Source organism: Bufo gargarizans, chromosome 10 (assembly GCF_014858855.1).
Source record: "Bufo gargarizans isolate SCDJY-AF-19 chromosome 10, ASM1485885v1, whole genome shotgun sequence".
Taxonomy (NCBI): Eukaryota; Metazoa; Chordata; class Amphibia; order Anura; family Bufonidae; genus Bufo; species Bufo gargarizans.
In genome coordinates, this window is record NC_058089.1 from 44,430,273 (window position 1) to 44,455,470 (window position 25,198).

Sequence of the window (25,198 nt, forward strand, 5' to 3'; positions counted from 1 at the left end):
TCTTGTGTGGCCTAAGGGGTATCTTTGGGCAAATAATCACCTCTCCACCCACTGAACATACATCTTGGGTTTGGCTACGTGTAATTATTACTTTCTGCTCTACACTACACCAGTATTAGTGAATCCCCCTAAATGAGGGCAAAGTGCCATGACTATATAAGATGCGTCCGTCATATGTCAGCTACAAGGCTATGTACAAGGAATTTAGATGACTACTGAGGAATTGGGCTGCTCGGCCTTTTACTTTATTTGTGATTATTTTTTTCCCCCTAGAAGACAGAACATAGACCAGCAACCTATCCATACGGTGGGAATGGACCTGGTCTTCATCTTGTGATGCAGTCTTCCATGGTAGCTACACTACATTCTGCTGCTCTGCGCTCCTAGTATTCAGGGTTGGTCTCTGTATTACTAGTACTTTTGTCTGTATTTGGCACATTTGGTTCTCTATGGTCCATACTGTTATACCTCTATATTTGCTTTGCAGTTTGGTTCTTGTTACCCAATAATTGTGAGTGCTCTCTACTTCTGTATATAGCCTATAGAATAATGTGCATATGTAATATACCTCATTGCTTATAAACATTAATACAAACCAGTGTATATAATTAAGGCTCTTATGGGCCTGAACTGCAATAAACATCAGGGAGATTTCATGTTCTGCTAATCATTTGTCTATATCCATCTCTACAAATGTGGGAGTGCCGTTTATCATATGGAAATTTTTTTTCAGGCAATGCTGTATGAAAAAAAAAAGGGTACCGAACTGTTTTAGGGTTCTTGTCCCTTATAAACAGTTGCGTTGAAGACCTCTCAACCAGCTATTACCGTACTCTGTAATAATGAGGGGCAGGGACCCCAGATCAGTGCTGTCTACAAATAAGGTGTCTCTGATTTAGCTTTTACCCCCCCAAAAAAAAACAAAAAAAAACATGTCCTACAACAACAAACAGCATTTAATAAGAACAGAACGAGGGCAGAGGGATCAAATATTTACAGGTCGGGGAACAGAATAGCTCATTAGGACTCCTCCTCATTAATGAGCATGTTGGGAATCCCTCTGTTAATGGGAAATTCTGTTCCAGACTCGGGACATTTCAAGGCACCTTCAATGACTTCGACCTGGCAGAGATAAAAAAAAAGGGAAGGTAAGTGCACTGACATAATATGGCATTGTCCATCCCCTGCCCTTCTCTTATATTGGTGATTTACCTCCAGCAATACATGGTGAACTTTCTTCAAGAAGTCCTCATCATTTTCATATCCAGATACGAGCTCTCGTGGAAGGTCTGAGCCATGCCCCAGCTGGAAAAGATAGCAAACCACTGCCATTCAGACGGATGTGACACAAACTGATGCTCAAAAAAAGATCAGTCATTTTTAGTAACATAGTACATAAGGCCGAAAAAAGACATTTCTCCATCCAGTTCGGCCTGTCATCCTGCAAGTTGAACCAGCGGAAGGCAAAAAAAAAACGTGCGGTAGAAGCGAATTCTCCTCACTTTAGGGGAATATAAACTTCCTTCCCGACTCCAATCAGGCAATCAGAATAACTCCCTGGATCAACGACCCCTCTCTAGTAGCTATAGCCTGTAATATTATTACGCTCCAGAAATACATCCAGGCCCCTCTGGAGTTCCTTTATTGTACTCCCCATCACCACCTCCTCAGGCAGAGAGTTCCATAGTGTCACTGCTCTTACCGTAAAGAATCCTCTTCTATGTTTGTGTACAAACCTTCTTTCCTCCAGACGCAGAGGATGTCCCCTCGTCACAGTCACAGTCCTGGGAATGAATAGGTGATGGGATAGATCTCTGTACTGACCCCTGATATATTTATACATATTAATTAGATCTCCCCTCAGTCGTCTTTTTTCTAAAGTGAATAACCCTTATGTTGATAATCTTTCAGGGTACTGTAGTTGCCCCATTCCAGTTATTACTCTGGACCCTCTCCAGCTCTGCTATGTCTGGCTTGTTCACAGGAGCCCAGAACTGTACACAGTACTCCATGTGTGGTCTGACTAGTGATGTGTAAAGTGGTAGGACTATGTTCTCATCACGGGCATCTATGCCCTTTTTGATGCAACCCATTATCTTATTGGCCTTGGTAGCAGCTGCCTGACACTGTTTTTTGCAGCTTAGTTTGCTGTTTAAAATTCCTAGATCCTTTTCCATGTCAGTGTTACCGAGTGTTTTACCATTTTGTATGTACGGGTGACTTGCATTATTCCTTCCCATGTGCATAACTTTACATTTGTCAGTGTTAAACCTCATCTGCCACTTCTCTGCCCAAGCCTCCAATCTATCCAGATCGCTCTGTAGTAGTATACTGTCCTCTGTAGTATATATACAGTATACTGTCATCTTCAGTGCAAATTACTTTACAGTTTAGTGTCATCTGCAAAAATTGATACTTTACTATGCAAGCCTTCTACAAGATCATTAATAAATATATTAAAGAGAATAGGGCCCAATACTGACCCCTGAGGTACTCCACTAGTGACAGTGACCCAATCTGAGTGTGTACCACTAATAACCACCCTCTGCTTTCTATCACTCAGCCAGTTACTTACCCACATACAGACGTTTTCTCCCAGTCCGAGCATTCTCATTTTATATACTAACCTTTTATGTGGTACAGTGTCAAATGCTTTGGAGAAGTCCAGATACACGACATCCATTGATTCTCCGCTGTCAAGTCTAGAACGTACCTCCTCATAGAAACTGATTAAATTAGTTTGGCATGACCGATCCCTCATGAAGCCATGCTGATATGGCGTTATTTGCTTATTTCCGTTAAGATGCTCTAACATAGCATCCCTCAAAACCTTCAAACAGTGCAAACTGATCATAACTGATGCTCAAAATAACAGATCCGATTTTTATTTTTCTGTTCTTCTGACGGATCAGAACGGAAAGCCAAGTGGTGATGGGGACAATATATGCTGATCAGAGTGGAGGAGAATTCTAGTGCAATTTGCATAAAGAAAAATTGCATACATTTATTAACTGTTTTAGACAATTGTTTTGTCTCATCCAACAAGGGGTGTGTGATTCAACATGTAACAATGTGCCCTAATGTCTGTAGACCTTAAGGCCGCATTAATGTATAGCTTTTATTGATAATAATATCGACAGTCCAAAAAAGATTTCATTTTTCTGCATAGCTTTCTGCTGTGAGATGAGGCTGCAATGTTTCAATCAACAGCAGAACTGAGCAAGTATATTGAAGAAATTATTCATGTAGGCATTTTGCACCAAACAGGAGGAGCAGGAACCCCCTTAGTCTACTACAAGTGTCCTTATGGTCCATATACAGAGAAGTGCCACAGCAGACAGCCCCTCAGATATGCAGGAGCAATCAGACAAATGTGGACTCGATACCCTGGAAAACGCCTGAAGTGGGTCAAATCCTGGGCTTGTGATTGGATTTACGTGCTGCTTGTTTGAAACTCTACTTGTGAACGTGGAAAATAAAATGCTCTGTTTTCAGCTGTTCCTCTTTGTCTGCACTATATATGCTCTTCTATGGCTAGTTTCACACTAGTGCTAGGGATCCGGCAGGCTGTTCTGCACGGCTGATTCTTGGCATATTTGCCAGGTTGCAACCAGATCTCTGCCGATCCCCAATATAATTAATGGGCCGGATGGAGATGTTCAAGCTTCCGGCAATGCTGGAACGCAGAGAGATCCCTAGCGCTGGTGTGAAACTAGCCTAAGCCGTCATACTAAGAAGGAATGGCGATAGTTTGGAGAAAACATGGCCGTCTAGGACGCCACTGTGGAGAGTTGGACGAGAGATTGATGACCAGAAGAGACTTATCAAATCCTTTTACTCACTGTGTCCAAGGTGGAGAGTGACACCAAGAACACTGCTCTACGCTTCTGTATACAGTAGGAGTCCCTACACTGAAGCCATTTCTTAGGAAATATGATAGGTAGTAGGAAATCCAATCTGAAAGTAGGAGCTATCCTTTGTGAGAGGTACCTGAGGAAGAACGCTGGTCAGTAGAAGCTTCAGCTACTTTATAATAGCATGGGGGAAAAGCAGAATACCGTGAGAAGACTACATGTTGTGAGTGAAGCTAGATATTACTTAGAATACTCACGCTCTCTGCAGTCTGCACTAGTGCCTCCCATTCCAGCCTGGGGATCATACGCGTCACAAACTCTCGGTTGAAGTCCACAGTATTAAGCTTCACCTCATCTGCCTAAAAGCAAAGAAAACATGAGACACTCAGAATACAGGCTGGAGCTGGGACACCTGTTTCCTATTGTAATACAGCTCCACCTAGTGCTGCATGAGGGAAATACACATGTGCCTGCTACAGCTTGGCCTGAGGGGACTACAGGGGAATAACATGTGTAGTTCTCCTGTTATCAGCACCCCCCTGCATCCAGAGAGTGGTGGTCAATGATTTCTATTCTGAATGCTCTTCAGTCATAAGTGGTGTACCTCAAGGTTCAGTGCTGCCCCTATTACAGTTTTATGCTCTCCTATCCAAGAGACAGTTGTCAGATGACACTAACATGTATGGCCAGCTCTGGGTCATTTCGTAAAACAAAATTGTTAAGGAGATTAACAAAAAATAAAAATAAAAAATGGGGTACAGACACGAAATGGAGTATACAGGCACGTCATGGCTGCAGTAGTGAGGGCGGTATATGGGCACGTCATGGCTGCAGTAGTGAGGGCGGTATATGAGCACGTCATGCCTGCAGAGGTGAGGGCGGTATATGGGCACGTCATGGCTGCAGTGGTGAGGGCGGTATATGGGCACGTCATGCCTGCAGAGGTGAGGGCGGTATATGGGCACATCATGCCTGCAGAGGTGAAGGCGGTATATGAGCACGTCATGCCTGCAGAGGTGAAGGCGGTATATGAGCACGTCATGCCTGCAGTAGTGAGGGCGGTATATGGGCACGTCATGCCTGCAGAGGTGAGGGAGGTATATGAGCACGTCATGGCTGCAGTGGTGAGGGCGGTATATGGGCACGTCATGGCTGCAGTGGTGAGGGCGGTATATGGGCACATCATGCCTGCAGAGGTGAGGGCGGTATATGGGCACATCATGCCTGCAGAGGTGAGGGCGGTATATGGGCACGTCATGGCTGCAATGGTGAGGGCGGTATATGGGCACGTCCTGCCTGCAGAGGTGAAGGCGGTATATAGGCACGTCATGCCTGCAGAGGTGAAGGCGGTATATGAGCACGTCATGCCTGCAGAGGTGAAGGCGGTATATGGGCACGTCATGCCTGCAGAGGTGAGGGCGGTATATGGGCACATCATGCCTGCAGAGGTGAGGGCGGTATATGGGCACGTCATGCCTGCAGAGGTGAGGGCGGTATATGGGCACGTCATGCCTGCAGAGGTGAGGGCGGTATATGGGCACGTCATGCCTGCAGAGGTGAGGGCGGTATATGGGCACATCATGCCTGCAGAGGTGAGGGCGGTATATGGGCACGTCATGCCTGCAGAGGTGAGGGCGGTATATGGGCACGTCATGCCTGCAGAGGTGAGGGCGGTATATGGGCACGTCATGCCTGCAGAGGTGAGGGCGGTATATGGGCACGTCATGCCTGCAGAGGTGAGGGCGGTATATGGGCACGTCATGCCTGCAGAGGTGAGGGCGGTATATGGGCACGTCATGCCTGCAGAGGTGAGGGCGGTATATGAGCACGTCATGCCTGCAGAGGTGAGGGCGGTATATGAGCACGTCATGCCTGCAGAGGTGAGGGCAGTAAGGTTTGCGACCCCACAGCACCCCATCCCCTAACAGTAACCCCCCACAGCACCCCTTCACAGTGATGTTCCTGGAGGGATACACCAAATGGAAAAGGATAAAGTACCTTATTTCCATATGTCTTGTTCTTTTTATTCTTTGCCTTGTCATTTCTTCAAAAAACAACGCTTTTTATGATATGCAAATGAAGCTGTAAAGGAGCCCAGAGGGGCGTTATTCTTTCTCCACGGTGCCCAGGAACGCCCCTCTGAAGTGCCGTGCCCGTCTAAATTTGAAAACAAAACTCCTCCAATATTGCCTAAATCGCCTCCCAGAGGCTCCTTAAAGCTTCATTTGCATATCATAAAAAGCGTTTTTTTTTTTAAGACATGACAAGACAAAGAATAAAAAGAACAAGACATATGGAAATAAGGTACTTTATTACACATGGATTCATAAAAAAATGTTTTTGCTAATATGCTAGTGAGAGATTCCCTTTAATGTTGATAAGTTCAAGATAATGCACCTGGGGCGTAAAAACCCAAGAGCAGAATATAAAATCAGTGCTACAGTCCTAACCTCAGTATCTGAGGAAAGGGATTTAGGGGTCATTATTTCAGAAGACTTAAAGGTAGGCAGACAATGTCACAGAGCAGCAGGAAATGCTAGCAGAATGCTTGGGTGTATAGGGAGAGGCATTACCAGTAGAAAGAGGGAGGTGCTCATGCCGCTCTACAGAGCACTAGTGAGACCTCATTTGGAGTATTGTACGCAGTACTGGAGGCCATATCTCCAGAAGGATATTGATACTTTGGAGAGAGTTCAGAGAAGAGCTACTAAACTAGTACATGGATTGCAGGATAAAACTTACCAGGAAAGATTAAAGGACCTTAACATGTATATATTGGAAGAAAGACGAGACAGAGGGGATATGATAGAAACTTTTAAATACATAAAGGGAATCAACAGGGTATAAGAGGAGAGAATATATAAAAGAAGAAAAACTGCTACAAGAGGACATAGTTTTAAATTAGAGGGGCAAAGGTTTAAAAGTAATATCAGGAAGTATTACACTGCACCGCATTGCGGCCGGCTCACTATATTGTGGGGCAGGAGAGGGCGTAGTGGTCTGTTGAAGTGATTGGCACCAGAACCATGCCCAACGGCTGCACTGGATCGCAAGGCACATTATGCCTGCGGTCCAGTCCAAACAAAATTCTGCAAGGATTTGGACCGGACCTCAGGCTTAATTGTGCCTTGCGATCCCGTGCATCCGATCGGCTGTGGTTTCATTCACTTCAATGGATCGCCACGCCCCCTCCTGCCCCACAACATAGTGAGCCGGACGCGCCATAGTGCATTCTGGACAGAATCATCTGGTGTGAACGGGGACTAAACTGAGTCATTTGACACCACAAGCCAGTGACCTCCCTGCATAAGGAAGCGCGGCGGTGCACCGAAATATGGTTTTGATGTAAAATTAGGTTTTGTATCAGGACAAGTAGATCGAGCCCCCGCTTTAGACAAGCAGTTTTGTTTTTTCCCCGTACACCCCTGGTATATTGGGCAGACTAGATGGGCCAAATGGTTCTTATCTGCCGACACATTCTATGTTTCTATAACTGAACAGAACGCTCCAAAATCCGTTCCGTTCTCATACTCGAGGGCAGCGTGCTGCAGATTGCTTTCCATCCTGGGATGAGGAGCAAAACGGATCGTCATGACCCACAATGCAAGTCAATGGGGACGGATCAGTTTTCTCTGACGGAATAGAAAACGGATCCGTCCCCATTGACTTTCAGTGGAGTTCATGACGGATCCGTCATTGCTATGTTACAGATAATACATAACGGATGCAGATGGTTGTATTATAACTAACGGAAGCGTTTTTGCTGAACCCTGCCGGATCCAGCAAAAACGCTAGTGTGAAAGTAGCCTTGATTTTTTTTTTATGACTGACTCCTGATTTTGGCTTCACAAACCTGATCAAAACCTGCAGGTGTGAATTCACCCTTAGGAGTCAGAAGGGCGTTTTCTAGCTTGAGCTGTGGGATCATCTCGCTGGGGAGTAATGACACCAGCTTCTGCCCAAAAACTGATTGAAATATGCCCCACATGCCAGGACAAGACGAGGCGCACAGGCGGCATCAGGGGCCGCATACAACACTTAGCGTAATACCCGGATGAGGAGCGGGAAGCCTCGTGTCACCCCGCTAACGTGGCTCCGCAGCACATTATGTGTCAGAAGCTTCATTCTCCGGTACCGGCACCCACGTGCTGCACACTTCCACTACTTCCGGGGACCCAGGTCACTCGCTGAACGTCTCTGGCTCCGCCTGCAGATCCCGTAAAAGCGGGCGGACCTGCTCCGCACAAGGTTAGTCTACAAGGCAAGCCTCAAGCGCATGCGCAGTAGTCTGAATAGAGAACGCATGCGCATTGTCTAGAGTAGAAGCGCTTACCTAAGGCGGGCGTGTCCTCTGGCAAAGTCGAGCGTTCGCCCCCCGGTAGCCCCGCCCCTAGTTGTCATGGCTCTTCAGTTACCCGTATCATTCCTCCTCCTGTCACCGCTGCGCACGGTAGTCCGGAGCAGAGTCTGGAGCAGAGCCATGTCCATCAAGGTAACATCTCTGCCTATATTTGTTCTGTGCGACTTGTACATTGAAGTCTGTGGCATCAGCACTTGCCGTCACCAATCACTGGTCGGCCACTTACCAGCGATGTGACGTCATCAGGGATATCAGTACCGGGCCCTGCCTGTGCTTTCTATGTTGTAAATCATTACAAAATCCTGGCAGACCCCGAGATCTGCTCTCAGGATGCGGCTGCCGCCTCTATGGGTTTATTCACACGATCAGGTTTCTGATGCAGTTTTTGAAGCCAAACCCCAAATGACTTTACAATGGAGGTCATTTGTGTCCGTCCTCTATTCACCTTCTCTTTTTATGATCCACACCTGGTTTGGCTCAAAAAATGACAGCAGAAAAACCTGAACAGAACCTGCAGGTGTGATTATACCCCAGATATGCGAGTCGCAGTCCCTGGAGCGTGTGATTGGACACCTAGGCCGCCAAGGGGGGCTCTGAGACCAACAAGGAGCCGGTCATGGTCCCTGTAGGGGGGGTTATTTTCAAAAATTGACTGAAGTGGAAAACCTGGTTAGGGCGCTTCACACACTGAACTTTATGTGGCAGAAAATCCTGCACCTAGAAATCAGTTCCTTCCATCTGAATGGGGCCGCAAGCAGGTGGACTTCTGCGAGCGCCATTAAGGTGAATGGAACTGATTTTTGATTGTGGAATTTTCTGCCATAAAATCTGCTGCGTGTGAAGACCCCTTATCGGGCTGTAGAAGCGACCATAAGGGCATGTTCACACGGCAAAACGAGTAGCATATGAACGTGTAAAACATGCTGGCATACGCCTCAGAACAGCTTCCCATTGTATGAAATTGGAAATGCCTAGCATAATTCACATGGACGAGTATTTTTACAAACAGCAATTGGCATGTCTCCTGAATTCAGCTTGTCATGTGACCATAGCCTAACGCTGGGTTCAGACCTGAGCGTTCGGAAATGAGCGCTCTGTATGCGCGATTGTACGGGCGTTTACAATCGCGCATACAGAGATTGGCGTTCACACATTGTCGCGCGTTCCCGAATTTCTATGTGCGGGAACGCGCGACAAACGCCCAAAAAAAAGCTCAAGCACTTGTTTGAGCGTCGGGCGTTTTACAGCGCGATCGTACGCGCTGTAAAACGCCCAGGTGAGAACCATTCCCATAGGGAATCATTGGTTCTTGCCTGTTGTGCGTTTTACAGCGCGTAGGAACGTGCTGTAAAACGCTCAGGTGTGAACCCAGCCTAATGGCTGTACCCCGCTTTCCCATAAAAGGAACTGAATAGGATTCCTAAAAGGATTTTCCTACAAATGTATAACAGTTTTTTTCCTTCATATATCTGGTGGACTTTCCTCCCTTTCTGTGGGTGGGCATCTCCCAGGATGCACTGCGTTTAGCTCTTGTCCAGCCTTTTTCACACGGCTGTTTTCTTTTTTGTTTTTTTTTTATGTTTTAGCGGTTGTTTTTGCGTTCCGTATACAGAACTATTCTTTTGAATGGTTCCGTAAAAATAACGGAATTTTCTCCGTATGCATTCTGTTTCTGTATTTCCGTTTCGTTGAAAGATAGAACATGTCCTATTATTGCCCGCAAATCGCGTTCCGTGGCTCCATGCAAGTCAATAGGTCCGCAAAAAAAAGGAACACATACGGAAATGCATCTATATGTCTACAGTATCCGTTCTGCTTTTGCGGAACCATCTATTGAAAATTTTATGCCCAGCCCAATTTTTTTCGATGTAATTACTGTATATGCCATACGGAAAAACAGAACAGAAATGGAAAAAGCAACAGAAACAAAAAAAAAACAACGGATCCGTGAAAAACAAGCCGCAAAACGCTGAAAAAGCCATACGGTCGTGTGAAAGGGGCCTTATAGTCCTGGAGATACAGTATCTCATAGATTGTAAGCTCTTGCGAGCAGGGTCCTCATTCCTCTTGTTGTAATAATCGACTTGTCTGTTGCTATGTTATTTGACGGTTTGTACATGAACCCCTGAATTGTAAGGCGCTGCGGAATATGTTGGCGCTATATAAATAAAGATGATGATTATTAAGTAATGCCTCTCCACCATCTAGAGAGCTGGCTGTATAGTTTTGTGAGTTTAGAGGTAGGAATGAATAGGATGAAGGACAGACAGCAGGGGGCGCTACCGGAGAGAAAAATGTGATGCTCATAAAATAACAAGCAATATTTATTTTAATTTCATGTACAGGGGAAACTGGAAAAATTAGAATATTGTGCAAAAGTCCATTTATTTCAGTAATGCAACTTAAAAGGAACTGCATTAATGCAGCTTAAAATTGGAATTTTGTGAACAGGTTCAATATTCTAGGCTCAAAGTGTCACCCTCTAGTCAGCTAATTATCCATACCCCCTGAGCAAAGGGGGCCTGAGATTGTGACTTTGGGGTTTCATAAACTGTAAGCCATAATCATCCAAATTATAACAAAGGCTTGAAATATCTCGCTTTGCATGTAATGAGTCTCTCTCATATGTTAGTTTCACCTTTTAATTTGCATTACTGAAATAAATGAACTTTGCACAATATTAAATTTTTCCAGTTTCACCTGTGTTTTGCAATAATGCTTCTCCTAAAATTCTCAGTTCATTGTATACTAATACTTTGTGTGATGACCCCTTTAACAACTTGACAGAATAGATACTCAATGGGTGTAAAGGGAGCACCCCTTTTGCACAGGATAGTATATGTCTTTTTGGTTGGGGGTGATCGCTGTGACCCCCACCAGTCAGGAGGAAGGGGTTCCCTGAATGAATGTAGTAGCACTCGAGCGTGCACCCTGCTTGTTCTCTGTGGGACCCTCGGAGATAGGAGACCCATGTAGTCATCTGTCTCCAGCAGTCCCATAGAAAATCACTGGAGCCGCACCCACAACATGAACGCGAGCCTTAATTGTCATCTACGCCCTGTGGCACAAAAGCTTCGCAGACGATTCTGGGTGTGACGCTGGAGTGAGATTACCAGGAAATTGGCAGCATGGTGGTTTCTTAGTCATCCTTGCAGTAATGTATATTTCCAAACGTATATAATGAAAGAATAGTTCCACCAGTTCTTCCACCTTTATGGTTATAATTGCTGTACCTGCCCCTAAAAAAGGGTGCAGTGCTATTCACACTCCTGGTAAGATCATGTTACTATGACTTTTGTAAGACATTAATCAGAAACTGACCCATTGTAGTCAGTGGACCAACCATTGTCTCCAAGAATAAAGCCAACAAGAACCAAACATTTCTAATCTGTGATGTCTCTGGTTCCTCTCCCAGGTTGGAGATCCTCTGCCCGATGTGCAGATCTATGATGGAGGTCCTGGAAGCAAGACCAGCATCAGGCATGTGTTTGGTGACAAGAAGGGCATTCTCTTTGGCGTTCCAGGGGCTTTTACTCCAGGATGCTCTAAGGTTAGTCATACCCTAGTTTTACGTTGTGTCAGGTGAAGGAGAAGTAGTACACAGAACCTGACCGACCAGTAAGCCTCAGGCTCTGTCCACACTTCCGTCAGAGGTTCCATTAGCATCCTCCTGTGGAAACACAGCTAAGCCACCCGGCTCTATTAGGCGCTGCTGGTTTCCTTCATAGGACAGTACTGTGACGGCAATGTGAACAGAGTCATGGATAAAATTGTTGAAGAAAAGTTAATGTGACAGTAGCCATCTTCATGAGTCCTCTGATAACACCCAGAAGTCAAGCGCGTGCATTTGTATCTTTGGAGAGACTGGGGGAGAAGTCTGACAGACACCCGAGTACGATTAGGGTGGGCAGATTACAAAACGGGATTGGGCTTAAAGAGGACCAGACACCTTTCCTGACGTCTGTTTTAGTAAATAATCGGATTCCAAGTGAAATTCCAATTCTGGAGCATCTTATTTAAAGACCCTGTTGTGCCCTTCCTCTGTTATTCCCACTAGACGTTTATGGCCTAATGGACAACTGGCTGTTAGCAGTTCGGGGGGCTGTCTCTGTGCAGGGACCAGGAGAAGGGAAAGACCCAGTTGTCGGCTAATTCATACATTTAAAGTAGGGATAATAAATGAACACAACACAGAATTATACGAAAATATGAAACCTAATTGTTATTACTTGGGAGAATGCAAGTAGTTACTAAAACAGACTTCTCAGGAGAGGAGACCGGCCTTCTCCTTCCAGAACAAACTGCTGGTGTCCGCGGCCAGTAGCGCCTCGGCTACACTGCCACTTTATGATGGAATGATCTATTAAATGACAGCTGCAATCCAAGGGATTGCATTCATTTTGACTGCAGCTGTAGCTAAATAGTTAAAGGGTTGTCTCCCTTCAGTAAGTGGCATTTCTCATGTAGAGGAAGGTAAAACAAGGCACTTACTACTGTATTGTGATTGTCCATATTGCTTACTTTGCTGGCTGGATTCATTTTTCTATCACATTATACACTGCTCATTTCCACGGTTACAGACCACCCTGCAATCCATCAGTGGTGGTCGTGCTTGCACATGATAGGAGAAAGAATCAGCCTGTCTGGTGGCCGGGACCGTGGGAGCTCACATAGGCTGGTACTTTTTGCTATATTGTGCAAGCACGACCACCACTGATGGATTGCAGGGTGGTCTGTAACCATGGAAACGAGCAGTCTATAATGTGATGGAAAAATGAATCAAGACAGCAAAGGAGGCAATATGGACAATCACAATACATTAGTAAGTGGCTTGTATTATCTTTCTCTACATGGTAAATGCCACTTGCTGAAGTGACACAACCCCATTAAAATATATCAGTCGCGCTGCAAAAAGTCAGTGTAGCCTCACCTCGAGCTGTGCCAATGGCTGTTGACTTCAAGTCTGTATTGCCAAATCTATGCTAATCAGTTGAGTAACAGGCAGTGTGTGGGAGATCAGGAAAGCAATTATTTTTCGTAATACACCCTGTTTCTTGGTCAGCACATTTTAAATTGCGCCACTTAAACAGAAGGAAGTGTCACACAAGTAATATCTCCTGGATACACATCTCACAATCTAAGGTGTGAAAGAAGGAAAAACCATCGTGAATGGGGAAAAAAGAAAGAGAAATGTAATACAGTAGCTGATCCTGACTGATCCCAAGAACAATCCAACGGCGGTAATTAACACCTTCATGTCTGGTCACTCCCCGTTTAGATGAGTGAGCGCACTCCACATTGATATGTGATAAGTCATATTTGTGACAACACATGAGTTACTGATGTCACCATGTACGGAAATGTGTACAGTAGAGGGGCATCTTCGTATCGCCCGTACCCCTAAACTTCATAACCCGGTCCTCCCACTCCTGTCTCCACTTCTGCACCACTTCTCTGGACTGTGCATCCTCTGTCAGAATTAGAGATCTCCACAGCTGTAAATGGCCTATCCTTAGAGGAGCTCACTACTAGAGTGCTGCTCCAGGTGACTTCAGTGCGAGCGGGGTCCGCCACTAGAATATCGTCAGCGCCGTGTGGCCCCAACAGAAGAGCTACACCAAACAGCTGATTGGCGGGGCTGCAGGTGTTGGACCGGAGGATAGACCCCACTTACTAAAGGCTGGACAACCCCCTTAAAGGGAGTCTGTCACCACATTTCAGCATATTAGACCGATCAAATAGGGTTATATGATCCACCCTGAACTTAAAAACGGTACCTTTGTTGTAGAAAACGGACTTTTCTTTTAGCCGAAAATGAACTTATAAGGTTATGTTAATGAGCCCTCTCAAGTGCCCAGGGCAGTGTCTCGATCCTCAGAGCCCCAGGCAGCACCTCCTAAACGGCTCATAACCCCGCCCTCCGTGCGCCTCTGCCCGCCCGTTTACTCCCCTCCCCTGTCCTTTTTCACTGCGGCTGTGCGGTCCAAATCGTAGCGGGCGCATTCGCAGTAGGTATTGCGATGCCCTGCCAGGAGCGGGCATCGCATTGCGCATGCGCCCGCTACGATTTGGACCGCACAGCCACAGTGGAAAAGGACAGGGGAGGGGAGTAAACGGGCGGGCAGAGGCGCACGGAGAGCGGGGTTATGAGCCGTTTAGGAGGTGCTGCCTGGGGCTCCGAGGATCGAGACACCGCCCTGGGCACTTGAGAGGGCTCATTAACATAACCTTATAAGTTCATTTTCGGCTAAAAAAAAAGTCAGTTTTCTACAACAAAGGTACCGTTTTTAAGTTCTGGGTGGATCATATAACCCTATTTGATCGGTCTAATATGCTGAAATGTGGTGACAGAATCCCTTTTAAGCGTGTTCTAAAACCCCTCTGTTTAGGGAGGCCTGTCACATTACCTAATCTAACTTCCACTTTCCATTCTAACCCTTCTCCATCTCCATACACCGGTGACTGGATCATGCAGCCTTGTGTTGTGCCCTGTTTTATAAAAGATGGCCGACCCATTGTACAAAACGAGCAGTTTTACCTCTTGTGCCGCCACTGTCTCCTCACAGATTGCGAGCAGGACCTTCGCTCTATTGTTTGAACTGCTAACTAATTATAATAATTAGCTTATAGATTGGGATAGAGGAGCCTCGGCTGCAGGTAACTATGCTGGATCTTGGTTTAGCTGTTGTCCTCTGTGCTTTTCTTAGACACACTTACCTGGATACGTGTCTCAGGCTGATGATCTGAAGTCCCGTGGGGTAGAAGTCCTCGCGTGCATCTCCGTCAATGATGCCTTTGTTGTGAGCGAGTGGGGAAAAGTACACAAAGCAGATGGGAAGGTAAAGATGGTTTTCTGTTTTAACTTTTAATGATAAGAATCGTGTGTAAATGTTGTACCAGATGTTTTGTGCCGTCACACGAGTGATGAAACATTTCCGCTTTTCAAGCAGTGGTTTATTATAGCGGTGCCGTCACCTCAGTACATCAGAGGTCATTTGCGAACATCACTGCGCCAGTTTTTGTGTAAAGGAAAAAAAAAAAGTCACAAGACCCTGTTATGCAATTTTTTTTTTATATTTTTTTTTTATTATTATAATTTTTTTAATAGGGTTGTTTTTACACCTTCCTCATCACTTAGGAGTGGTGGAGGCCTGGAAACAAGCGTAAGAGGAGTGAAAGCTGCTCCATTCAGGGGCTGGCGTGGTTTTTATTCCGGGCACAGAGGCTTCTTCTCGCCCATTGTGCACACGTAGGTCTGTACTGTACGGCTGCAGTTCAGAATCGGTGCTGTATTACCTGCAGTACATTCGGAAAGTCTTCAGACTCTTTCATTTTTTTCACATTTTGTTATGTTGCAGCCTTGTACTAAAATTTACAAAAGTTAAAATTTTACCCCAATCATTCTGCACTCAATACCCCATAATGAGAAAAAAGAAGGTTCGAAATCTTTGCTAAGTTATTGAAAATGGAATACCAAAATCTTGCCTTGACATAAGTCTTCAGACCCTGTACTCAAGACTCGGTTGAAGCACCTTTGTCAGTGATTCCGGTCTTGATATGGGGATTGTGTGCTATTCTTCTCTGCAGATCCTCTCGGGGACTGACAGTGTACAGCTATTTCCAGGTCTCTCCAGAAACGTTCAGTTGGGTTTAAGTCAGGACTGGGCCTCTCAAGGACAAGTCACTCCTGTGTTCTCTTCGCTGTTTGCTTAGGGTTACTGTTTCATTACAAGAGGAGTCTACGCAGGCTCGGACTGGCCCACAGGGGTACAGGGGAATCCCCCGGTGGGCCCCTGAGCAAGGTGGGCCCCTAGTCTCCCACCCCCTGCACAAGTGGCACATAACACATTAGATTTACTGCACTACATACATATATTCAATGTACAGCACCTCAACCAGCTTGTGTTCATATAAAAAAAAATGTTAAGTATTTATTATATTTGTATGTATCCATAGGGTGGGCCCCCAAAATAAATTTTACTGGTGGGCCCTAGGTACCCCAGTCAGACACTGAGTCTACAGCCTGGTCTGAGGTCCAGAGCGCTCTAGATCAGGTTTTCAGTATTTCTCTACTTTGCTCTATTCAGCTTTTCCTCAACCCTGACCAGTCTCCCTGTCCCAGCTGCTGGAAGACACCACCATGCTTCACTGTAGGGATGGTATTGGGCGGGTGATGAGCTGTGCCTCGTTTCCTCCAGACACGACACTAAGGCCTCTTTCACACAAATGTTACGGATTATGTCGGTAAGCGTTCAGTGAAACTCGCACCATTTCGAAATCAAGTTCAGTTTTTCTGCGTGGATGCAATCAGTTTGATGCGTTTTTCACACACGTGAAAAAAACCTGATGATTTACAAACTTCTCCTAGCAACCATCGGTGAAAAACGTATTGCATCCGGATTGCTTCTGTATGCAATGCGTTTCTCACTAAAGCCCCTTTCACTTCTATGGGACCAGGGCTGCGATCCTCACATAAACGATGCTCCGATCGGTAACCATGGCAGCCAGGACGCCACTGAAGCCTTCCATGGTAATCTCCCTGCTGCTGTGTGCATAAAGCACAGCAGGGACATGTACGCGGAGAGTGCGTGTGTATGACTGCGTCCATGTACGCGGAGAGTGCGTGTGTATGGGGACTGCGTCCATGTACGCGGAGAGTGCGTGTGTATGGGGACTGCGTCCATGTACGCGGAGAGTGCGTGTGTATGGGGACTGCGTCCATGTACGCGGAGAGTGCGTGTGTATGGGGACTGCGTCCATGTACGCGGAGAGTGCGTGTGTATGGGGACTGCGTCCATGTACGCGGAGAGTGCGTGTGTATGGGGACTGCGTCCATGTACGCGGAGAGTGCGTGTGTATGGGGACTGCGTCCATGTACGCGGAGAGTGCGTGTGTATGGGGACTGCGTCCATGTACGCGGAGAGTGCGTGTGTATGGGGACTGCGTCCATGTACGCGGAGAGTGCGTGTGTATGGGGACTGCGTCCATGTACGCGGAGAGTGCGTGTGTATGGGGACTGCGTCCATGTACGCGGAGAGTGCGTGTGTATGGGGACTGCGTCCATGTACGCGGAGAGTGCGTGTGTATGGGGACTGCGTCCATGTACGCGGCGAGTGCGTGTGTATGGGGACTGCGTCCATGTACGCGGCGAGTGCGTGTGTATGGGGACTGCGTCCATGTACGCGGCGAGTGCGTGTGTATGGGGACTGCGTCCATGTACGCGGAGAGTGCGTGTGTATGGGGACTGCGTCCATGTACGCGGAGAGTGCGTGTGTATGGGGACTGCGTCCATGTACGCGGAGAGTGCGTGTGTATGGGGACTGCGTCCATGTACGCGGAGAGTGCGTGTGTATGGGGACTGCGTCCATGTACGCGGAGAGTGCGTGTGTATGGGGACTGCGTCCATGTACGCGGAGAGTGCGTGTGTATGGGGACTGCGTCCATGTACGCGGAGAGTGCGTGTGTATGGGGACTGCGTCCATGTACGCGGAGAGTGCGTGTGTATGGGGACTGCGTCCATGTACGCGGAGAGTGCGTGTGTATGGGGACTGCGTCCATGTACGCGGAGAGTGCGTGTGTATGGGGACTGCGTCCATGGCTGCAGTATGAAAGGTACAGAGGCTAAAATACTTGTGGATATGTAGAGGTAAATTAGACAGGTCTATTACAATTGCAGCGCAGGTTTTAAAGGGGTTGAGTTGAATATAAACTCCGTCAGCAACTGGAAATGTTAGAAAACAATAAAGTTGTTCTAAAAATGACAGTAAAATACAGTAAATCAAAAGTCACAAAATAGCCATATGTGAGGGGTTTACACAGGGGGGAGGGAGTTTGTGAAGAAGTGTGTGTGGGGGGGCCCAGTCAGTTCTAGCTATGCCTCTGTTCCATTGTATGTAGCGGGAGGAATGACGGGGAACTGATGAGGTGAGTATGTATATATTTTTTATTTATTTTTTCTTCCCTTCATTTTAGGAAAAATTGTTTGTTGCCTTAAAAAAATTGGACTTCGTGACAAATCGAATTTTCCCTGAAATTCGGATCAAAGTCAATTTGTTTTGCTTCAATTTGCTCAACACTAATCGTGCTTTTTAATGCTGTGTCCCTGCCAGACCTCATATCTAATGAATTGCACTGAGGGCATTAGATTTGAGGTCTGGCAGGACACGCCGCATGATAAATCATTCTAATGATGTTTGATCCTGTCAGAACGGGAAGTGACATTTACACACATCAAAACTGGTTCAAAGGAAAGTTGGCTTTGTGGCCCATAGCAACCAATCAGATGCTAACTTTCATTTCTTTGTGCTTTTTTGGAAACTGAAAGGTGGAATCTGATTGGTTGCTATTGGCATCTCAGCCAGTTCCACTTTACACCTTTTTGATAAATGTGCCCCAGTGAGTTTCTGCCATTGAACTCCCTCGTCTGTCACTTTTTCTGTAATGTACTTTACTGCAGTCCTCGGGGCCCACCTGCCGGTCCTGTTTCCAGGATTTCCTTAGTATTTAGCAGCTGATATGGTTGAGAACTTACCACAGGTATTCATTCTGGGAGATATTACCAGTTCACAACGGACAGGTGGCCCCGAGGACTGGAGTTGAGAAACGCTGCTTTACTGGTTGCTGACCGAGTTGCATGATATTTACTTCTCTTTTCACAACCAAATCTAAACTTGAAGTTCTAATGGCTACCTTTTAAGGGCTCATGCACATGAACGTATTTTCTTTCCATGTCCGTTCCGTGTTTTTTTTGCGGACCGTATGCGGAACCACTAATTTCAATGGGTCCACAAAAACAAAACGGTTACTCCATGTGCATTCCCTTTCCGTATGTCTTGTCCGCATTACGGATAAGGCTAGGACTGTTCTATTAAGGGTCAGCTGTTGCGTCCCGCAAGATACGGAATGCACAAAGACGTCATCTGTATTTTTTTTTGCTGATCCGTATTTTGCAGACCAAAAAATACATATGTTCATGTGCAAGAGGCCTAACAGAGAGCAGCGCTTTGCTACAGCTCATGTGGCAGACATAAACTTTTATGGGTGTTCACATCTCCGGCATGACCCAAAAAACGGCATTTATGCTGGAAAGCAGCTGGATCACCACCAGATGCCATTATAATCAATAGGGAACCGGCAGTGATCTGTACAATCCAGCAACGCTGGGTCTGGTGCACTCCGGCAGGCCGTTCTCTGCCAGATGTGAATGTGACCTTAGGACGCTTGACTTTCTCTGGACTGCAAACAGCAATCGTCTTATTTTTTTATTTTACTTGGTTGTGAGCAGAGAATAAAACTTTTGTTGACAAATTAGTCAATGACTGAGCAGGAGACACGGGGAGTTAACGTGTTCTAGAAATGATATCCACTATCTGAAAAAGAGAAGGTAAAAAAGGATTTTCATGCTAAAGCGTTAAAGCCATGTTACATTTGGGCTTGTATAATATGCTTCATCCGCTGATTAATAATGCATTTCTGTTGTAGGTCCGGATGTTAGCTGATCCTTGTGGAGACTTTGCCAAGGTGAGTGCTCTAGATCTGCCTATAAATAACTGTAGCAATGACTGCTATGTGAGCAGCCGCTCGGCAATGTGCGTGGTACGTCAGGGTGGCCGGCCTGCAATTAATGTGAAATATAAGTGTAAAAAGCTCTCTCCACCTGGACCACACAGAGATACAGACAAAGTGGGTAATGGTGACAATATTTATTACACCTGATGCAGATTCAATGATTAAAATATAAAATGCTAAAACAATATCTAACAAATAAAGACTGCTATCCACCGTCTTTATTATTTGTTAGATATTGTTTTAGCATTTTATATTTTAATCATTGAATCTGCATCAGGTGTAATAAATATTGTCACCATTACCCACTTTGTCTGTATCTCTGTGTGGTCCAGGTGGAGAGTGCTCAGCCTTTCTACACTCCTGTTTTCTATATGACGGGGTGAGTCATAAGGCTTGGCAGCACCTATCCACAGCTATAAACGGAGTGAGCCACCATACCTTTTATCCAATGTTAAATATACACTGCACTTGTCCATATAAATACTGTAAAGTGCGTTTTGAGCAATCTGCAGGAAGCATGTTATAGAGCAGAAGGAGCTGAGCAGAAAAAGATTCCGTATAACTCTTTTATTCATTAAAAGTCCTGCTCATTCTGGGCTTTGGAGTCAAGCAGGCGGTCCTATCAGTGACTGACAGCTCTCTGTATACACAGTCATAGAGGGACGGCTGTCAGTCACTGATAGGACCATCTCCTGGACTTCAGAATGAGCAGGAATTTTAATGAATAAAATACAAATTATACTGAATATTTTCCCAAAAACCTATATGGCAATCTACTCGGCTCCTCCTGCTCTAGAACATGCTGCCTGCAGATCAGACACCATGTTCAACCTGACGTGATCCCTGTAATGGTGATCGATAACAGACTTTTGGCAGTTAAGGGTTAAAGAGATATTTAGGATTACTCAGGTCATCTTTGACTCTCGCTTATTCAGTGAGTGGGGAGTTCCACAACCACCATTGGGTCACTGGCCCCTATTCTCCTGATAGACGGGGAGCCCAGAGTTGAGATATCTCATAATGTAAATAATTGGAATCCCCCATTACCTGGAGTTCTGGAGTATGTTCTCTGTAGGGGCATTCCACATAGGGGTGGCCTGTTTCCACATAGGGATAATGTTGGACACCAGCAGGGTTTGTTTGCCCTGCTGTGCCATATTGTGGCTAATGAATCACTATATGTTTTACTCTCAGGCGGCTGGATTACTGCTGGATAAAAAGGAGCTGGAAGAGCTCTTTGGAAATAAACGTTGCAAAAGGTGAGTCTGACTTGAACCAAGTAACTACATGGATGCATTTGTTCTGTGGAGGCAGCGAGGATCTTTATAAATCACACACACACAGTGGGGACTCGCTCTGGTAGACAGGATTAGCGGACTCAGTATAGAGGCAACAACAAGTTCTTTGGATCAAACTGTTCTGTTTTATTCACACTTTAGGCAAGTGACAAAACAAGCAGTCATAACAATTTCCGGTGTTGGTGGTAATTCACACCATGCGGCAATTCTGCCTCAAAGAGTCCTTGCTGATAGCGGCACCAACCTGTTTTCACGCCAAACGGGTAGCAAGCCTTCATTCAGACACAAGGCTCCCAGATTCCAACACAGAGACATGGCTTCTGAGCCCAGCTGCCTATTTAAGGACAGCCAGGTGCTGCCAAAACCCGGACTGGCATTTAAAATCCGGTCCAGTATTTGACCTCACCTGGCTGTAAATTAGTCCAGCAGCATATGCTGGGAGGAAAATACATGAGATAGCTAGAGAGATATTTCTTTCTATCTAGCTATCAGCAGACCAGAAACACAGGAGTGTTCAAATCTGCCTGAGAAGAGGTACATCTCCATTTTCACACCATGTTTAATCAGAAAACCTGACAGTTTGTTTGAAAAAAACTAGCGTACATATCAAGAGTCTCCAGAAATGTAAATTTTGAGGATTAATTTGACATGTCCAAATGTATAGTGGTTTATAGGTTGGCCAAGGTTTTTAAACAGTCGGTAAAGAGCAGGAAACTGTATGACATACAGAACACTGCCCACCTTTTAAATGCTGCACCTCCCCATCCACCCACCAGTTTGCAGCAAAGACTTCATGTTCATTGTTCACATCACCACTGCAGCCAATCATTGGCTCAGAGGCCATATGTGCATGAATGCAAGGTGACAGCTGAGGCCAATGATTGGCTGCAGCCATCACATGAAAGATGATTGGACCTCTGGATAGGTCAACAGCATCTGATCGGTGGGGATCCGACAGCCGGATCCTAGCCCATCGCTGCCCAACCTATGCCATTGACCTCACGACCATCGGTCACGCTGCCCTGGTTGCTCCGATGAGCTCCCTGTATGTAAGCTTCCTGTTTACAGTGGACGTCGGGAAGCGAAGGAGCCAGCACTTGGAAGCAGGTAAGTATGCTTCTCTTCACATGTCTGGAGGATGGTTGCCAAAATCCATCCCCTCCCCTCAAAGTCAGCATTAGCTAGTAATGTAGTTTAGGGTCCATTCACACGTCTGCAACTGTTTTATGGTCCGCAAATTGCGGATCAGCGAAAGACGGACACTGGCCATGTGCGTTCCGCATTTAGAGGACTGCACATGGCCGGCACTATAATGGAAATGCCTTTTCTTGTCCATGGATGCGGACAAGAATAGGATATGTTCTATTATTTTTTATTTTTTTGGCGGGGCCGCAGAACGGAAGTGCGGATAGCACACGGTGTGCTGTCTGCATCTTTTACAGCCCCATTGAGAATAAATGGGTCCGCACCCGTCCCGCAAAATTGCGGAACGGATGCGGACCCATTTTACGGACATGTGAATGGACCCTTACTGTAGGAACTGTCTGAAGCTTCTTGGACCTATACCTGTCTGCAGAACTGAGGTCCCCTGACTAACCACCACAAATGAATGGAGAGATGGTTAATTTGTGTGGATGTTATGGGACCCTGTTCCGGAGATAGCTACAGGTCCAAGAGATGGACATTGCATATCCTGATTACATTTTACCTTTTGTACTTTCTAGGCTTAGGAGTCATGTTATTGATTGACAGCTACCTCTGTATGCTTTATCATGCATGGTTAGCTCTCAGTCATTAAGTAGCACCACCCACATTACTCTTACACATCGAAATAGCAGAGATATAAATTTACAAGTTTTACTGAATATTCTTAAAAAAAAAAATTATATATATTAAGAATGGTCCCAGCAAGCGGACCGAAACGTTGCATGGGTGAATAAAGGATCCCACTGTTTTTTCACCATTGGATGTGCTGCGGTGTATTTAGATATATATCTGCTCAACTCCTCCTGCTCTGACATTCTGCCACATTTTCATGGTGACCGGTTCCCTTTAACTGGTTTGTTCTTGCCTGTTTATAACTGACCACTTGCTGTTTCTGCTCCTTTCCCCTGCTCCTTAGGTTTTCTCTGATTGTTGAAGGTGGGAAGGTGAAAACCGTTAACGTAGAAGAAGATGGGACAGGCCTGACATGCAGTTTGGCTAACAACATATTGTCTCAACTATAAGTTGGAATTGCACATGAGCGTGGGTCTGTCTTATCTTCTCGGAGTACCACAGTGCAGCATTACAGAATAACCAGTGTCTTCATCAATGGTGTAATAGACAATAACCCATAATAAAGAAAATTACTTCTACCTGAAATGTGCTATCTCTTGTGTTATTTGCATAGAATGGACCTTAATAGACCAGGACTAATCTGTCTTGTGTGTAGGAGTTCAGAATTATTTATTATGACTCGTAGATTTTTTATTTATTTTTTATAGTTAAATTTATCAGCGTTGCATTATTACGATACAATCATCTATTGAGAAACATCCAATGACCAACAAATTAATCAGTCTTTACATAATATTTAGGACCCTTTGAGCTATTAGAGAATTTTCATTTGATCGACAAAAACATGTGAACTGGGCAGGACCAGCTCTAAATTAGGGGCAACGAAGGGGAGAAATAAAATGAAAAAAATATATATTAATTTAGCAGTCATATTCTTTTACATTTTTAAAGTTAATTTCCATTGTGCTGAGAGGGCAAGACAGTCTATCAAAGGGGTTCATACTTTCAGAAGTTTGTCATAAACAGAGAATGTAGAAACCAGGGCACTGAAGATATGTTTAAGTAGTGAAGACTACTTTTCTTCCAGCAAAAGTGGAAAATAATGTAATAAATTAGATATACAGATGGCCAACATTTCAGTCTATCCCAGACCTTGATCACTCCCTAAAAAATAGTATAGTAAAATAATGTACTTATTTTTAGGACATGATCAATGTGTGGCATAGACTGAAACGTTGACCATCTGTGTATCTAGTGGATTACGCTGTTTGTCACTTTGCTGGCTTCAGTGCCCTGGATTCTACATTCTGTTTTCATGGGAGTGCTACCCTACCGACGAGCACCTGCGGATTCTACCCAATGTGCCGACCACTACAAATCACTTTTAGAAATTTGTCTTGACAGTCTTATAAGCTTGATGTAAATTTCTTAATTTATCAAATACCAGTTGAGTCGTCGCTTGTGTATTTTCTTTTAAGTATAATCGGTCCTTTGCTTGGTGGTGAGAAAAAAAGATTCATGGACATTTTTTATTATTCATAAGGGCTGCTCATGGCTCCTTCTGTATGTTAAAGGGGTGTCCAAGGAAATTTGAAAATTAGGGTCTACTGAGGGTATTGTTTTGGAGGTTTGTAGCATTTTTTCAAAATGTAGTATTCTCTGGGTATGAAGTTTTTTTTTGGGGGGCTTTTGCCTATTGTTTTTTCTATAGGATTGATATAATAAAACATAAAAGAATGGTAACAACCAAAGGTCGCAATAAGGCCTCATGCACACGACCGTTGTGTGCATCCGTGGCCGTTGTGCCGTTTTCCGTTTTTTTTTTTTCACGGACCCATTGACTTTCAATGGGTCCGTGGAAAAATCGGAAAATGCACCGTTTGGCAGCCGCATCCGTGATCCGTGTTTCCTGGCCGTGAAAAAAATATGACCAACGGTTCACGGAACCGTTCAAGTCAATGGGTCCGTGAAAAAACACGGATGCACACAAGATTGTCATCCGCGTCCGTGATCCGTGTCCTTTTTTTTTTTTTTCTATCATTTCAATGGCAAACTTGACTTTGATTTTTTCATGTCCATGGATCCTCCAAAAATCAAGGAAGACCCACGGACGAAAAAACGGTCACGGACCCCATTTTTGCGGACCTTAAAAAAAAAACGGTCGTGTGCATGAGGCCTTACACCTCTACAAGCCTCATAGACGCTTGCTCAGGCCATTTTACTCCCTGGAAAAAGTCTAAGGTGTACCAACACGCCTCAGACTTTTCCCTGCCATTCATCAGTGCAGTGTACAGTGATGTCCGGTTCATGAACGAATCATTCTTTTGAATCGAGAAGTC

General features: G+C 45.2%; 2 protein-coding genes across 3 annotated transcripts; one reads left to right on the forward strand and one right to left on the reverse strand.

Moving 5' to 3' along the window:
• Nucleotides 1-938: 938 nt before the first annotated feature.
• TRMT112 (tRNA methyltransferase activator subunit 11-2) lies at nucleotides 939-8,119 on the reverse strand. 2 transcript variants are annotated; one of them, XM_044269431.1, is made up of 4 exons: nucleotides 7,905-8,119; nucleotides 4,112-4,213; nucleotides 1,213-1,305; nucleotides 939-1,122 (listed from the first exon to the last, which is right to left on the reverse strand). In XM_044269431.1, the coding sequence occupies exons 1-4, from the start codon at nucleotides 7,977-7,979 to the stop codon at nucleotides 1,021-1,023; spliced, it is 372 nt and encodes a 123-aa protein (XP_044125366.1). In that variant the 5' UTR covers nucleotides 7,980-8,119; the 3' UTR covers nucleotides 939-1,020. The 2 variants fall into 2 exon arrangements, with proteins under 2 accessions (XP_044125366.1, XP_044125365.1); XM_044269430.1 differs by lacking the exon at nucleotides 7,905-8,119 and adding an exon at nucleotides 7,708-7,872.
• Nucleotides 8,120-8,190: 71 nt separating this feature from the next.
• PRDX5 (peroxiredoxin 5) lies at nucleotides 8,191-23,444 on the forward strand. Its single transcript, XM_044269429.1, has 6 exons — nucleotides 8,191-8,346; nucleotides 11,630-11,764; nucleotides 14,922-15,053; nucleotides 19,696-19,734; nucleotides 20,977-21,041; nucleotides 23,203-23,444. The coding sequence occupies exons 1-6, from the start codon at nucleotides 8,254-8,256 to the stop codon at nucleotides 23,306-23,308; spliced, it is 570 nt and encodes a 189-aa protein (XP_044125364.1). The 5' UTR covers nucleotides 8,191-8,253; the 3' UTR covers nucleotides 23,309-23,444.
• Nucleotides 23,445-25,198: the final 1,754 nt, after the last annotated feature.

Bases quoted from the DNA above. Each gene is read 5' to 3' on its own strand.
- TRMT112 (XM_044269430.1), bottom strand. From the start codon at position 7,842: ATGTGGGGCATATTTCAATCAGTTTTTGGGCAGAAGCTGGTGTCATTA. The intron at 4,214-7,707 runs GTTTGTGAAGCC...CTTTGCTTTTAG, and splicing joins CACCTGCAGGTTTTGATCAG to GCAGATGAGGTGAAGCTTAA. The intron at 1,306-4,111 runs GTGAGTATTCTA...TATCTTTTCCAG, and splicing joins TAGTGCAGACTGCAGAGAGC to CTGGGGCATGGCTCAGACCT.
- PRDX5 (XM_044269429.1), top strand. From the start codon at position 8,254: ATGGCTCTTCAGTTACCCGTATCATTCCTCCTCCTGTCACCGCTGCGC. The intron at 15,054-19,695 runs GTAAAGATGGTT...TTTCTGTTGTAG, and splicing joins TACACAAAGCAGATGGGAAG to GTCCGGATGTTAGCTGATCC. The intron at 21,042-23,202 runs GTGAGTCTGACT...CCTGCTCCTTAG, and splicing joins GGAAATAAACGTTGCAAAAG to GTTTTCTCTGATTGTTGAAG.